The sequence below is a fragment of the Papio anubis genome, chromosome 1, assembly GCF_008728515.1.
Source record: "Papio anubis isolate 15944 chromosome 1, Panubis1.0, whole genome shotgun sequence".
Lineage (NCBI taxonomy): Eukaryota > Metazoa > Chordata > Mammalia > Primates > Cercopithecidae > Papio > Papio anubis.
In genome coordinates, this window is record NC_044976.1 from 138,035,283 (window position 1) to 138,050,751 (window position 15,469).

Genomic DNA, 15,469 nt, shown 5'->3' on the forward strand with positions numbered 1-15,469 from the left:
GGAGGATTTTAGATTTTCTGCCCAGAACCAAACCCTGTATGGGCTCTGTCAGGTCACAGAGAGGCAGCGGGTCCCACAAGGACTTTCCAGAAATCTTGCCCAGAGCTTAGACCAGTGGGATCTAGAGCCTGGGCAACTTCGGCAGGGACCCAGGGGTGGCCAGGACTCATCCTTCATGGCCACCAGCCCCTGCCCAGGTTTCACGACGCTCCCTGAGCTCCGGCAGTCTAAGCCTCTCGCTTTGTTGGTGACCTGAGCACCCCGGGATATGGGCCAGACGTACCTCCTCTGGAACCTGCAAAATAAAGGAGACGCAATTCAGATGCCCGAAAAGCAGTGTAAGAAAATGCATCAGTGTGCTCTTTTCTTTCGCTGCCCTGTTTTCTCTGTAGCATTAGCAATATCAACTAATTCAACTGAGTAACTGTTTTCCAAAGAACTCAAAGCCTCTCCAATACTGAAGAAAATCCTCTTATGACACGGCAACCATGTTGATAAGCCCTCACCTCCATTCCCAACTTACAGAGCATAAATCTGAGGCACAGAGATGTGAAGAGACTTGTCTAAGGTGGCAAAGCCCATATCTGCCTCCCACGCAGGGAAAGAGGGCCAGGTGGGCCCTATTGGAGGAGGCAGCAGGCGAGGTGAGATACACTCAGGGCTAGGACCCAGCAGTGCCGGCCTCTGTCAGCCAGGTCCAGTGGTCCGGTCTGCATTTCCTTGAGCAAGTCCCCTCCCCTCACTGGTCTCAGTTTTCTTATCTCAAAAATAGGACCCAATGATCCCCAAGGTCCTTCCCAACTCTGAAAGCCCATGGCTGCATTTCCAAGCCCATAAGGTGGTGGGAGGGAAGCTGTGTATCACAATTCCATTTGCAATCTCCTTGGAGCGATTCTGTCCTGGATCTGAAGTCCTCAGGTCCTGTTTCAGAGACCGAGGGGTTTGGGCCTACGTGCATTTTTACAACTGATGGTGTTTGCACAGCTCCCTTTCTAGGTGGGTGAGCAGGTAGAGGTCAGTGTCCCATGGGTGGCAACGATGCCAGTGGTGAACACACAGCCTCCTCTCCTGACACCTCATCTGGATCCTCCCAGGGGTGTGCTGGGAAACTGGCTCTCGGGAGAGGGTGGAAGCTCTGATTTGTAGTATTTGCCACTTTCCATGGTGTAAACAGGTCCCCGCCAGGGCCATTTTTCAGGCTGCCGAGGTGACCTCCACAGACATGGGTCAGAGAGAAGAGATGGGCTTTGGGAGCTGGAAGGAGCCAGCTCCAGCCCATCACACCAAAATGCATCCCCAGTCAGTGCCCTAAAGCCTTTCTTGCATCCCTCTCCTCCCACGGCTACCTGCAGCCCACAAAAGCTCTTTCTCGTTCTGCAGAAGGGAATGGGGAGATCCCAGGGGCCCAGCCCCAGCCCCAGCCTGAAAGGGGAGAGGAGGCTGCAATGTGGCTGCCCTCTGGCTGCGACTCAGAGTGAAAGGAAAACACGCAGACAGCAGGAGTCTGTGTAGGGATCTGGGCTCCTGCCAGCAGAGCCGTGGGGGGAGCATCATGACCGATGTTCCCCTGTGCCCAAGCTCTCCACCATCCAGGCCAATGCCTTTGCAGAGTTCTGAGCAGCTGCACCTATGGACTCAGTCCTGCACTCACAGTATTGCCTGATGTGGCCCAGTATATTCTGTTCTTTGGAGATGGGTGGGCTGACCAGAATGCCAGGCCTAGAGGATGTGAGAAGGGATGTAGAGGCCATTTGAGAGTGGAACTCCCTGGAGGCTGGCTGTGGGGGCCCTGTGGAGGGCTTAGAAGGCCCCACAACCCAGACCTGCTGCAGGGGCCTCCCTGCGGGGGATACTCCTGAGCCTGGCCAGGTTGGTAGCTTTGCTTTTCCTTGGCCAAGCTCCCTGTCTGGGATCTCATCCCCAGTTCTGCCTCTGGGGTCAGCTTTCCATGCAGGGGCTGAGATGAGCACAGGGGGAAGGGAAGGCGGGAGCCCCTGCGCTCCGCACCTCGTAGATGCCAAACCCGATGGTGTGCATGTCCTCGCCCATCTTCCTCTGCCGCCGCCGGTGCTTCTGAATGAGCCCCACGAGGAAAGTGCAGCCGCTCTCCCCGTCCTCTTCATCCTCATCCTCCTCCTCCAGCTTGATCAGGTACTGAGGGTTCATCCAGAATGTGTCTGCAGCCAGAAGGGGGCAGAGGAGCCCAGCCCTGAGCAGGCATGCATGCAGGTGGGGACAGCTGCGGGGTGGCCCTGGTCTCAGGCTTGGAGGCTTCTAAGAGAGGGATGGAGATAAAGGGAGATGGCAGGAGATGGCGGGAGGCAGTGGAAGATGGCGGGAGATGGTGGGAGATGGCAGAGGATGGCAGAAGATGGTCAGAGACGGTGGAAGATGTTAGGAGAGGCTAAGAGGTGGTGGGAGACACCAGGGTCAGGGTGCGGACCTCAGGCTTTGTCAGGCTGGGGATGGGTGACGGTAGCTGTGGAGAGAGGATGACCTGCACTTGCCTGAATCTAACAGGAACCTAAATTAGAAACTTTCCCTAGCAGTTCTCTCTCTGGCTCCAGGCTGGCTTGTCTTGGGGACTGGGGACTGGAACACAGGGTGGTTAGAGCCATGATTTCCCCTCATGGTACCTTCTCTTCACTGGGCTCTGATGGGGTGTCTGGGGTGGGGCTCGGCTGGCCTGTAGGACTCCAGGATCTGCTCACTGCACTCGCCAGTCTCTGCCCACTCCGTGAGCCCGGAGGCCAAGAACATCCTGTGTATAATTCCAGACTCTTGTTCTGCGTCCCTTGTCCTCTCAGGCCTATTCCCTTGCCCTACTCCTGATGTCTCTGCCCTCCTTACTTCCAAAACCTATTTATTTAAAAAAACTAAGATTCATTCATGTTTAAGGGGAATTACGCTAATTGCCTTTCCATACCTAATGGGATAAAACCTTAACTGTGGAATTAAAGGCGCCATCTGTGTAGGGATTGGCAGCTACGGCCCCGCAGGCTTAAGTATGGCTGCCTTTGGGTTACAGCAATAGAGTTGTTGTTATAGAGACTGAGCGGCCCACAAAGCCAAAAATATTTACTGTCTGACCCTTTAGAGGGAGCTTCCCGACTCCTGATCTAGTGGGTGGGAGGGGTCCTTTCTAGGGGGCAGAGGGTCTTCCCAGCGCCACTGGGACTGCCACTTGATGGCTGCATACTTGAGGTGAGGAAGTCAGAGCCCCAGAGCTATAGGTCAGCTAGTTCCAATCTGACTACTTGCTCTGTGGCCCTGGTATGCTACTTAGAGCCTCAGCTTCCTCATCTGTCACAGAGGATCACTATGTGACCATGACCTGCTGCCATTGTACTTACAGAGTGGTTCCACAGTCAGGGGCCTGGGTTCAAATCCCAGCATGCTCTGTGGCCTTCGGCAAGTCACTAGCCTCTCCAAGCCTCGGTTTCCTCGTCTTAGAGATGGAAGTTATAAGAAAGTGCCTGCCTCAGAAGTGTGTTGGGAAGATTAGATAGAATGTTACTCAGGCCAAATATCCCTTATCTGAAATTCTTGGGGCCAGAAGTGTCTCCTATTTCAGATTTTTTTGGATTTTGGAACATTTGTATATACATAACATATCTTGGGGATGGAACTCGAGTCTAAAGACAAAACTCATTTCTGTTTCATATGTAATTTATACACATAGGCTGAAAGGAATTTTATAGCATATTGAAAATAATTTTGTGCATGAAACAAAGTTTTGACTGCGTTTTGACTGCGACCTGTCACCTGAGGTCAAGTGTGGAATTTTCCACCTGTGGCATCCTGTTGGGGCTCAAAAAGTTTTGGATTTTGGAGCATTTCAGATTTCACATTTTCAGATGATGGATCCTTACCCTGTGTACAAAGCACTTAGGGTAGTTCCAAGCACCGAAGCTGTGCCCCATAATTGGCAGATGTCATCATGCTCAGATAACTGCTGACGGACTAAGCCATGAAGGCAGAAGAATCAAAGGGCTCAACAAAGGCTGGACCAGAGGAGAAATCTTCACCCCATCTGGGCAGGGCCCAGTCAACATTTGCTGATTGAACTGAATGGGGGGCAAACAAACAGGGCCTGATATGTGGAGGCCTCCCTGGGTGCAGGGGCAAGGTTCCCCTGCAGGCTTGGCTGCCTGGGTGTGGGGTGCATAGAGTAGCTCATGGCCGTGAAGTGGGATTGAGCACTGCTTCCGTGAGCATGGTGGAAGGTGGTGGCTGAAGGTCATGATGGGTGCTGGGGAATCCAGGGCCTGGAGAGGACATCACAGAAATAGCGGCTCTTGGGTTCGGCCTGGGTAGGCAGCAAATGAATGCAGGAGGTAAGGGACTGAGCAAGAGAGCAAGGCTCAGGGAGAAGGAAGACATAGAGGGTTCCAGTGAGCAAGGGCTGCCTCCTGGGACTGCTAGGCTGGGGGGTATGGCACACAGGGTGGGGAAAGGGGAGCCTTGGCCTTTGGCAGCCCCACATTGCAACAGCCCTTACTCGGGTAGTTCCTGCAGCCTCCCGCGGTGGAGCCCCGCCTCCAGTTCCCATCCATTTTGGTGAGTTTCCACTTCTTGTAGGTATCGCTGGTGAGGGTGTCTGGGGTCAGGTTGCAGATCTCCAGGCGGGAATAATGCCTCAGGAAGTCACTGAAAGACATCCTGGCAAAAGCAGAGACACAGCCGTCACAGGTGACAAGAGGACACACTGGTAAGCCTTGACTTTCCATCATCATCAGACCAGGACCACCCAATGCCAGGCAGAGCAGCTCATTAGAGTTGAGTGGGTGGGCACCAGGTTCAGCTCAGATTCCAGTCCTGGCGCTGCAACTTTCTAGCTGGGTGACTTTGAGCAAGTTACTTAAACTTCTCTGAAGCTCAGAACTCTCATCTACAAAAATGGGAGCCGTGCCCATCAAATGTGACAATATATGGGTCCCATTTGATAGAGTGCATGTTGTGCACAGTGCAGGCGGTCCCGCGAGTGGCACAGACACACAGTCATGTGGGTCCCTTGCTGCTCACTAAGGGATCAGTTTCTTGAGGGGCGGGGATCAGTCTCCAGAACCTGGGGGAGAAAGGCCCCATCTTTCCCTTGTTTCCTGGGATCTGAACGTTACCAAAGGAATTCCTCTTAGCCTTTTTGTGAAGCCCCTCAGCTTATAAACCCCATTGTCAAGATGGACCGTTGAAGGGGTTTAAGAATTTCTTTATTCAGGCTCTTACAGTGAACTTAAAATAACAACAAAACCAGGATCCCACACCCTTGTGTCCTCAACATGGTAAACTCACTTTTGGCCGACACACTTTCTTATTAGCAACTTTCTAGTATAGCACATTGGGGAAGACAGATGTTTTCTATCTTCCCTGAAGCCTCCACTAATCTTACCAGAATTCTCCATCTTCATGCCGTCTGGTCAGCCTTTCTCTCTCCTCTGGGTCTATAGTGTTCCAGCTTGGGCAGCTGGAAAACAAAGTAATGAGAGAGGCATTAGTGTACGATGATTTCTCCCCAAAGGTCCCCAGAGTTGAGGAAGAGGGACATCTGCTCTCACCTCTGAGGGCTCAGGCTCCAGAAAGGGGGAAAGTAGCCCACATCTGGCTAACAGCTGCATTGAAATACTCTGACAGCACTTTAAAGAGTATAGAACACTATACAGATGCAAACCAGGGAGCAACGTGAGAGGGTGAGTTGCGCTGGAAGACAGTGGCAAGGAAGAGTCCAGAAAATGAACACAGTCCATTAGAGGGAGATGGAGTAGCTCAGATCAGCAGCTCTTTTAAGGACAACTGAAGATCTGATGAGGAGCATCTGGCCTTGGCCTCTGCAGCTGGCCTGGGAAGCCTCAGCAGATGTTTTTCCGTCCACGGAGCAGAAGGACCTGGCCCTGTACACAGGGGCAGTGCACAAGATAAACTAACCACTGCCTGAGCTTTGGCTGGAATTACACACAGGCCTCTGTACTGCCCACCTCTCCAACCTGAGGCAGAACAAGTAGGCTGAGGTTGCCACAGCAGATACACAAACAAGTGTTTACCCCAAATAGTTGAGGGTTCAACATGCCTACCAGTAAGCCCTGGAAATCAACAGAGGGATGTTTCTCTGGTCTTTGGTACAGAGTTCATATCCTGGAATAGAAGTGCCTGGGGGAAGGTGGGGTACATTTCTTTCCCTGAAAGCCCCATAGAAGGGTGGATTTGAGCTGGGGAAGGCGTGAACCCGGAGGCAGTGGGAGGAATGAACTTCACAGGAGCAGCTTGGGGCCTGGAAGAAGGCACCCATGCTGCTGGAGGAGTGTCCTGGTTAAAAGACTCTTTGAGGGCTCCTGTCCATGGGTCCCTCTCCACGTGGCCTGGGCTCTCCCGGCTGTATTTCTCAGCATAATGCACATGCCGTCTTCTCTCACCCTCTTCCCAGAGCCTCTCATCACAATGCACCCCTACCCGGGGCCCCAAGGCCTGTGCCCTCCTCACTTGTCATTCCACCGCCCTGTCCACTCCACTTCTCCCCAGGGATTTCGGATGCGGATCAGTTTCTGTAGGCTTCCACTACTTTCAACCTGCAGGATTAGATAAAAGGGAGGAGGAAGAGGTTGAGTTCAAGCCAGGGCTATGAAGGCTTGGGCCTCCAACCCCTTCTGCATGAGCCAGGAGGTATGGGGGTGAGGACGGTGGGGAGGATTTGGGGGTTGAGTCCATGTATAAGGGAAGATCACAAAAGCTAGAGGGGGCTTGGCACCCATATCTCTCGCTGTTACCCAGCTTTGGAAAATGAGAATTAAAGCTCCCGGGATCCGGCTCTTGGGAGATGGGACTGTTGGCACTTCACTTCTGAACTTCAGCTTAACTGACTAGAACAGGATGCGCTTTTGTTAAAGGAGCTCAGAGAAGCTTTACCACTTGTTGAAAGATCGTTGGTGATAACAGGCACATGCAGTGAGTGAATCTGGATTGAGTCCTGGACGGGGTAGGGGTGGGTCACCAGAAAGGACATTTTGGGCAATTGGGAAAATGTTAATGTGGACTTTATAATAGATGACATTACTGAATTAATGTTTATTTTCTTAGGTGTGGCAATAGTAGCGGAATTATGTAAGAGAAGGTCCTTATTCATAGGGGGACAAATGCTGAAGTACTGAGGAGGGAAGTGTCATAACATCTGCCACTTACTTTCATATGACTCAAAAAAAGTGCACACATAGATAAAGCAGACATGGCAAATGTTAGGAATCGGTGAATCTAGGGGACTGGTAATTGAATAGTTATTATGTTAGTCTTTCAACTTTTCTGTAGATGTGAAAATTTTCAAATAAAAAGACGTGTGTGTGAGGGGGTAGTTAAAAAAATCAAGGTTAAAAAAAGAACACTGGACATGCAGAAGATCTGGGGTCTAGACTGGGTTCTGTAATTAACAGTGAACTTCAGCTGCTTGAGCTGCTTGATAATTTCTTTTTTTTGAGGCAGGGTCTTACTTTGTCCCCCAGGCTGGGGTGCAATGGCATAATCATGGCTCACTGCAGCCTCGACCTCCTGGGCTCAAGTGATCCTCCCACCTCAGCCTCCCAAATAGCTGGGACAACAGGTGCATGCCACCATGCCTGGCTTTTTTTTTGTAGAGACAGGTTCTCGCTATGTTGCTCAGGCTCGTCTTGAACTCCGAGGCTCAAGCGATCCTCCCACCTTGGTCTCCCAAAGTGTTGGGATTTCAGGTGTGAGCCACCATGCCAGCCCATAATATTTTCAATAACAATAGTGATCACAACAGCAAGGACAGCTACCTCCTTATATACAGTGTGTGAGGCACCTCTGGGCACTTTACATATATTAACTTGATTGAATCGCCACGACCTTCCAATGGATATTATTATTTCCATTTTTTAAATGAGGAGACTAAGGGACAGAGAGTTCCAGTAATTGGCCCAGGCCACACAGCTGGTAAGAGGCGTCAGATTTGAAAATGGGCACAAATGCTTTTATGAGATCAAATGTGAAAGCACCTTATAGCGTATAAGACACTATGCAGATGCATTGTTTTATTATTTTTAGCTGATCAAAATAGTAAGTTCGTAACTGTAAAACGGTAAAATCTAAAACAAGAAAACCAGGACCCCGGCGCCGGCCACTGCGGCCACCAGGGGGCAGCGCGGCGCACCCGGCGCCCGAGCTGCGAAAGGGACGCGCTTCTCCTCCGGCGCGGAACTTCAGGAGTGCGGGGCCCGAGTGCAAACCGGACCACAGTGGGGCCGCGAGGGCCCCTGGGCATCACCACAAACTGTGCCTGTGACCATCGTGTTAGGACAGCAGGATCCCTGCACATCCGCGCCGGCCGTTACCTCCTCGGCTCCGGTGACCGAGTAAGCGTGCCCCTTCACCAGCTTCTGATACGTGATGGCCTCCGAGTCCGCGGCGCTGGTGATCTGCAAACACGGCAACCGTCAGACCGGCCGCACCCGCTCTCCCTTCCTCCCGGAATCCCTCGCTCCCTAGTTCCTGTCCTACTGCTGGGCGGGACGGCGGGACGCACTAGCGCAGGGGCCGAGGCCTGGGGCCGGAGGCTCAGGGCTGCGCTTTCTTGCACTTGGAGAACCTTTCCTACCGCGTTCAAATGTTGAACGCCGAGAATACCAGAGAAAAGGCGGAATGCAGCCCTCTCGCGCAGCGAGCACACGCATTCCCGTGTGAAGAGCGCATCCACAGATTTCTGCAGGCTGGGGAGGGCGGAAAAGGGCGCACCGCCGAGAGAGGGCCGGTGGGGGTCCTCGATGGCCCAGGGCTGACACCCAGACAGACTTGAGTGGCCCAGGGGTACTGAGCACCCCCTCGCCCCACCACCAGCCCATGCTCCGTGGTCTGGCCCAGCCCAGCTGTAGGGTTTATACTAGAACGGTTGTTTATTCCGGTCTGAGTCAGAATTTGCTTCTGTTTTAAGAACGCCTCACAGTCTCTCCTTTCCCCCATCTATTCTGGTGAAGGTTGAGCTTAGGAAGAATGGCTGGGGTAGAAAGGGTCTTCTGCCTCAACGTGTTCTGCTGATAAACTTTGAGAATTCCTGCCTAGGGAGTCTGACGGAGGTTTTGGCTCCAAAAGCCGGGGCTTCTTATCTCTGTCACCCGCAGAGACCAGAACCTGGATGGGACAGGGCTCAGAGGTTGGGCACAGCCTTTGCTCCAAGGCTCCTGGGCACAGTGCCTACCTCCCATCCCCTGGTAAGCGTTGCCAGCAAGGCTATTATGAGGAAATCGTTCCTCCTCTTCCTTCTGAAGTCTCCCACAGGCCTATTAGCTCTGCAAGAGTGCAGGGGAAGGCTGCACAGCCCTGCAGATGGAGGGGAAGGTATCAGGGGCAGCAGGTGTCAGGAGCTCCCAGGGAACCTGTGGTCAGAGGGGTGGGGGTGATTCAGAGCAGGCTGAAAGTGGGAAGTGGGCTGAAGACAGAAGGCTGGAGGCACCATCACCCCATCCATTACACCCCAGACAGCTTGACCTTGCCTAGCAACCCTTGGCTTCCAGGTGATGAGCAATAATGGTAGACATTGCGGCTCAGAAACCGATACCTCCAAGAGATGGCATTTGAAATGCTAAACTGAAGAAGCCTCAAGATCTCTCTGACCTCCCCTTTCCTTCTGTCTCTCCCCCAAAGCACGGAGGAAGCTATTCTCTGAAGTTCCCTCACCTGCCTAAAGTCTGGATCTGCCAAAGATGAAAACAATGACCTCTGGTCCTTTCCTTGAGTCATTATGAACTGAACTCATATTGCAGGAAGAAAGACAAGTCTGTCAACATGGTTAGACAGACTTGTCACAAACCACTGTCTGCTCTGCAGGCCCAACAGACTTTATCCCAGACCATTTATGTTCTTTAAGCCCATTGAATTCCCCTAAAAATCATTTACGATATCCCTAAAATCATCCACACGTCCCCATCTCCCTTCCACTAGGAGGAAGGGAATATAACCCTTTGTATCCCAATGCGTGGTAGGGAAATCTGTTGTGATTCTCCCCCGTGCACATTCATACATTTGTATGCCATTTCTTGTATTAGTCTTCCTTTTGCCAGTTGATTTTCAGCGGACCTTCAGAGGGTGGAGGGAGGTTTTCCTTTGGCCTCTATGCGGACGAGGGCTGCATTACGTTGTACACAGGAGCAGTGGGTTCCCTTGGGCACTGTGGGAGCCTCCCTTCAGCAAGAGCAGATGAGGTGAGGCTAGGGAAGGCAGCCTGGACTTACGTCAATGGAGCAGCCAAGGAGAGAGCCTTTTTGCAGAGCTTTCTGGATGATCTTGAACAGGTTGGAAGGGGGCTTCTTCAACTCATACCACTCAGCAATGCCTCCGGTGAAGTCTTCGAAGCCCTCAGTGGTGGCACCCCCTGAGAGTGCTTCATAGCATCCGTTGATCCTACAAGAGGGGTTAGATGCTGCCGCTACCCTCGACACTACTGATGCTATAATCTCTCAAATACCCACCCCCTAGTACCCTCTAGGCTGGATGCTCTAGGGACCCCCTGCTCACATTCTCCTTGGCCTTGTCCCCAGCCCGGGGTGCTCAGGAAGGCAAGGTATTGTGTCCACAGTTACCATTTCCCTGGTATTTTGTGTTTTAAAGAAAATCTCAGGCCGGGCGCAGTGGCTCATGCCTGTAATCCCAGCACTCTGGGAGGCCAGGCAGGTGGGATCACTTGAGGTCAGGAGTTCAAGACCAGCCTGGCCAACATGGTGAAACCCTGTTTCTACTAAAAATACAAAAAAATTAGCCTGGCATGGTGGTGCATGCCTGTAGTCCCAGCTACTTGGGAAGCTGAGGCAAGAGAATTGCTGAAACTCAGAAGGTGGAGGTTGCAGTGAGCCAAAATCGTGCCACTGCACTCCAGCCTAGGCAACAGAGCAAGGCTCTGTATTTAAAAAAAAAAAAAAAAAAGATTCTCATTCTCATAGAACCTTCAAGTTGGAAGGACCTTAGTGATTTTTCTGGATGAACCTCCTGTATTGATTCTTTCTACATCCTGACAAGAAAGGGGAGGTCTACTAATGGTTTGTTTGGCATTGATGGCTTAAAAAAGGACAACAATTCAATAATGGAAGCAGTTTCCCTGAGAAACGGGCACTGTGTTGGCAAGGGCTTAGTGCTCCTGACTATGGATGCTGGAGCCCAGTGGCTTCCTGCTCTGAAGTGGGGTCACTTAATGGAAAGAGCCAGGCGGCACAGCCAACATGGGGCCATTCTGGAGAGGGGCTGGCGTGGGGCTTCCTACTGAGAGTGGGCAGCCTGAGCACTGGACAAACTCAACTGTGGCAACCTGGGTGGGAAGCAGCTGTGGGGAGATGGGGAAGCCATTGCTAGTCAGTGACATCATCTATTCTGCGCAAGTTTCCTACCTCTGCAATGAATAGTTTTGCCCGTTGGCAAAAACTCTGCTTTTTTTAGTTGATACAAATGTGTCCTGTCAAGGAAGTAGAGCTCCTTCTCAAGGCCAGCACAATCAGTACCATAACTTGTTCCTGTGCATTTGGTTAAAGATGGTGATAGCTGTCATTTATCAGCGTACAGTGCGGCCAGGCACCCTGCATGCACTATCTCCCTTGCATTTACAGCCTAATTTTGGCTGAAGAAGTCCTTCTATAGAAAAGGACTTCCACTCAAAGTAGTCTTGGAATAGTTCTTATTTTTTGGAATCCAGGGCATTGGGGGCAGGCCACGGGGCCAGCGGAGGCATGACAACTTACTTGGCGTACGCTTTCTCCAGCAGGGCACTCCAGAACTCGCTCCCCTCGGCTGAATGCACAAAGAGCAGCTCCCCGTCCTTGGTGGGCAGCCTGTCGTCCACCACCACCTCCACCCACTCGCCGTATTGCCAGAACTGCAGAACAAGAGAGATGGGCTGCAGGAGGAGCTGGTGGCAGCACTGGGACTCCGAGCCTCAGCTGCCTCTGCCTTCCCTTTCCCTGATCCCCTGGCATAGGTTTCATAAGCCCGTCCTGGGAGGAGGTGCTCCCTTAACTCTCCTATGCAGGCGAAGTCCTCAGGCTCATGTCCATCCCTTCGAATCCACACCTGCCTCTTTAGCATCCTGCCCTGCATTGTAGGCTTTTTTTTTTTTTTTTTGAGACCAAGTCCCACTCTGGAGTGCAGTGGTGCGATCTCGGCTCACTGCAACCTCCACCTCCTGGATGCAAGCGATTCTCTTGCCTCAGCCTCCCGAGTAGCTGGGATTAAGGGCACGTGCCACCACACTTGGGTAATTTTTTTGTGTTTTCAGTAGAGATGGGGTTTCGCCATGTTGCCCCAGCTGGTCTCGAACTCCTGGGCTCAAGCGATCCATCCGCTTTGGCCTCCCAAAGTGCTGATATTACAGGTATGAGCCACCGCACCTGGACTGGACTGGCTTTTTCTTTCTTTCTTTCTTTCTTTTTTTTTTTTTTGAGACGGAGTCTCACTCTGTTGCCCAGGTTGGAGTGCACTATCTTGGCTCACTGCAACCTCTGCCTCCCAGGTTAAAGTGATTCTCCTGCCTCAGTCTCCCAAGTAGCTGGGATTACAGGCGTGCACCACTATGCCCAACTGATTTTTATATTTGTAGTAGAGATGGGGTTTCATCATGTTGGCCAGGCTGGTCTCGAACTCCTGACCTCAAATGATCCACCCACCTCGGCCTCCCGAAGTGCTGAGATTACAAGCATGAGCCACCGCACCCAGCCAGCTTTTTCAAATATTATTTCTCATTTACCAGCATAAAAGGAGGAGAACTTTAACGTTTTGTCTCAAACATCAAATAATACATTTTTTTTTTAACCTGGGAATTATTTCCTGAACACCTCATTCTACCTCCCTTTTGCAGGTCCCCAGCAACCCCCCAGGGCCATCCCGGCAGGGTCCCACATCCTGGCCATGGGTAAGCCAGGAAGCTTCCTGCTCTCGCCCAATGTCCTTTGTAGAACAGCATTGGTCTTGGGAGTCTGCAAACACCGGGGACTGAAGAACCCAGCCAAACCAGGAGACTGTTCTAGCCTCCCGGACCTGTTGAGGAACCACTTGAACCAGCCATTAAGTTACCTGGAAGTGAAAGATCCCTGCATAGTTTTCCTGGAAGCTCTGGTTTAGAGGGACGACTCGAGCCAGGATTTCTTCATTCAAGGTGAGGGAGGCAATGGCTGCCAGCAGCCAGCAGTCACCTGTGAACACAACACAAGGAGCTCTTATCAGAGGGTCTCAGAACCAGGAGGATGTTAAAAATCTTGTTTCCACCTTCAGGCGCTTAAAGCCTAAGACAACCTGTGAATAGACAGAGTGAAGTTTCAGGCGGTCCCCCATCTGAGGGTTGGGTCAGAGGGCTTGGGTGTTATTAGTTTGGTGTAAAAGTAATTGTGATGTTTGCACCAACCTAGTATTTTGAGGGAAATGCAAAGGGAGAAATGTTTTTGCTGTGTTGTGGTTGGGCAGAGATGGGAAATTTCATTCCCTGAAATACCCAGAACTCTGGTGGCTGAACTGTGCCCTCAGAGCCCAACCCTGCACCTGATTCGCTGCAGATGCTCCGCAGTGAGACAATGAAACCAGCGCAGTTGCAGAGGCTTCTGGGCACACAGGCTTTGAATGGGAGTTTGGGCTGGGCGTGGTGGCGTGCACCTGGAGTCCCAGCTATAATATTAATACTTGGGAGGCTGTGGCAGGAGGATCCCTTGAGCCCAGGATTTCAAGGCTGCAGTGAGCCATGATTTCACCATTGTACTCCAGCCTGGGCAAGAGAGGGAGACCCTCATCTCTAAATAAATAAACAAATAAATATATAAAGGGGAGTTTGAATGAGAGAAAGAAAACGTAGTGCTAGATGGGAAGGGGACAAACATTGCATGCCTCCTAGGAGGAGGATCTGAGCCAGGAAAAGAGGCTCCGGCAGGGAGTACAATCACAGGAAGTAAGTAGGGAGCAGTGCAGATGGAAAAGCCCTAAGTCAGAGGCAGAAGGCTGAACTGTCCCCAAGGGTTTCTGTGCGGAGGGGCAGAGGTCACTTCAAGGGGTAGACAAGGATGGGCACAACGAGGTGGGCAGCTGGCCAGGCAGCCTGGTCCCTCTCTGAGCCTCAGAACCCTCCTCCATGACGTGGATAAGTGTGAGGCATAATGACTGCAGGTGCGTAAGCACTCGGCGCCCATTTGGTGCCAGTGCTAGGTTCTCAGCACAGCAGGCACCACAATCATTTCACGCAGTTAGAAGCAAGCTGATGCCAGCAACAGCACCCAGATGGTTTCAGGGAGGGGTCATCTTCACCACAAAACACAAAGGGGAGGGGGCCTGGGAAGAGGATGAGGAAGTTTACTCCATTCTTAAGGAATGTGCAGTTTCCTACAATTTCCCATGACGATAATGGGAAGTAGCCTCAAAGGAGTTTAATTCACTGTTGGATTTATTTTCGCCAATTGACAGGTTTATTAAAAATGTAATTGAAGACTAGGTACAGTGGCTCACACCTGTAATCCCAACACTTTGGGAGACCAAGGTCAGTGAATTGTTTGAGCATTGGAGTTCAAGATTGGTCTCGGCAACATGGTAAAACTTCATCTTGACAAAAAATACAAAAATTTGCCAGGTGTGGTGGTGGACGCCTGTGGTCCCAGCTCAGGAGGTGGAGGCTGCAGTAAGATGTGATCATGCCACTGCACTCATCCTGGGTGACAGAAGAGCAAGACCCTGTCTCAAAAAAAAAAAAAAAAAAATATATATATATATATAATGTTATATATGTAATATTGTTATTGATGTATATCAGTAACATATATATATATATGTTATTGAAGTTCACTGAGTTCTTTGGTTTTGTTTTGTTTTTTGAGACAGATTCTCACTCTTGTCACCCAGGCTGGAGTGCAGTGGTGTCATCTTGGCTCACTGCAACCTCTACCTCCTGGGTTCAAGTGATTCTCCTGCCTAAGCCTCCCAAGTAGCTGGGATTACAGGCACCTGCCACCATGCCTGGCTAATTTTTTGTATTTTTAGTAGAGACGGGGTTTCGCCATATTGGCCAGGCTGATCTTGAACTCCTGACCTCAGGTGATCGCCTGCCTTGGCCTCCCGAAGTGCTGGGATTACAGGCGTAAGCCACCAGGCCCAGCTGAAGCTCACTGAATTCTTTGAATTCTAGTGGATGACTTAGCATGCTGAGAGTTCCTGACCTAGCTTGTCCTGTTAGCACATAGACACGGCTGCTTACAGCTCTTTGAGGCCTACATACGCTAATGACAGATCTATGGTAAGTGGAGACACATCCCCTCAGTCAGTCAGTTGGTAGCCTTGTGGCTCACGTCTGCAATCCCAGCTACTCGGGAGGCTGAGGCAGGAGAACTGCTTAAACCCAGGAGGTGGAGGCTGCAGTGAGCCAAGATTGTGCCCCTGCACTCCAGCCTGGGCAACAGAGTAAGACTCTGCGCCCCCCCCAAAAAAAAGAAAAGAAAAGAGGAAAGGAAAGGAAAGGGAAGGG

General features: G+C 51.4%; 1 protein-coding gene and 1 long non-coding RNA gene across 5 annotated transcripts in view; one reads left to right on the top strand and one right to left on the bottom strand.

Annotated features, from left to right (window-relative positions):
* The window catches only part of CAPN2 (calpain 2), a 61,331-nt gene that overhangs the window by 16,670 nt on the left and 29,192 nt on the right, over positions 1–15,469 (bottom strand). For 2 of the 3 annotated variants that reach the window (XR_002517352.2, XM_003893063.4), the window contains exons 3-11: positions 13,048–13,166; positions 11,721–11,854; positions 10,227–10,395; positions 8,334–8,417; positions 6,475–6,560; positions 5,390–5,464; positions 4,502–4,662; positions 2,008–2,177; positions 284–295 (exon numbers count right to left, since the gene is read on the bottom strand). Coding sequence is in view for 2 of the 3 variants with exons in the window: in XM_003893063.4 (XP_003893112.1) it covers positions 284–295; positions 2,008–2,177; positions 4,502–4,662; positions 5,390–5,464; positions 6,475–6,560; positions 8,334–8,417; positions 10,227–10,395; positions 11,721–11,854; positions 13,048–13,166 (1,010 nt within the window). In the remaining variant the exon portion in view is untranslated. The remainder of the gene's footprint in view (positions 1–283; positions 296–2,007; positions 2,178–4,501; positions 4,663–5,389; positions 5,465–6,474; positions 6,561–8,333; positions 8,418–10,226; positions 10,396–11,720; positions 11,855–13,047; positions 13,167–15,469) is intronic. The other variant, XM_021926895.2, reaches the window with a different exon arrangement.
* Positions 13,043–15,469, top strand: part of LOC108582138 — a 5,356-nt gene continuing 2,929 nt past the window's right edge. For both annotated transcript variants that reach the window (XR_002517354.2, XR_004178371.1), the window contains exons 1-2: positions 13,043–13,129; positions 15,134–15,241. This is a non-coding gene — a long non-coding RNA (uncharacterized LOC108582138). The remainder of the gene's footprint in view (positions 13,130–15,133; positions 15,242–15,469) is intronic.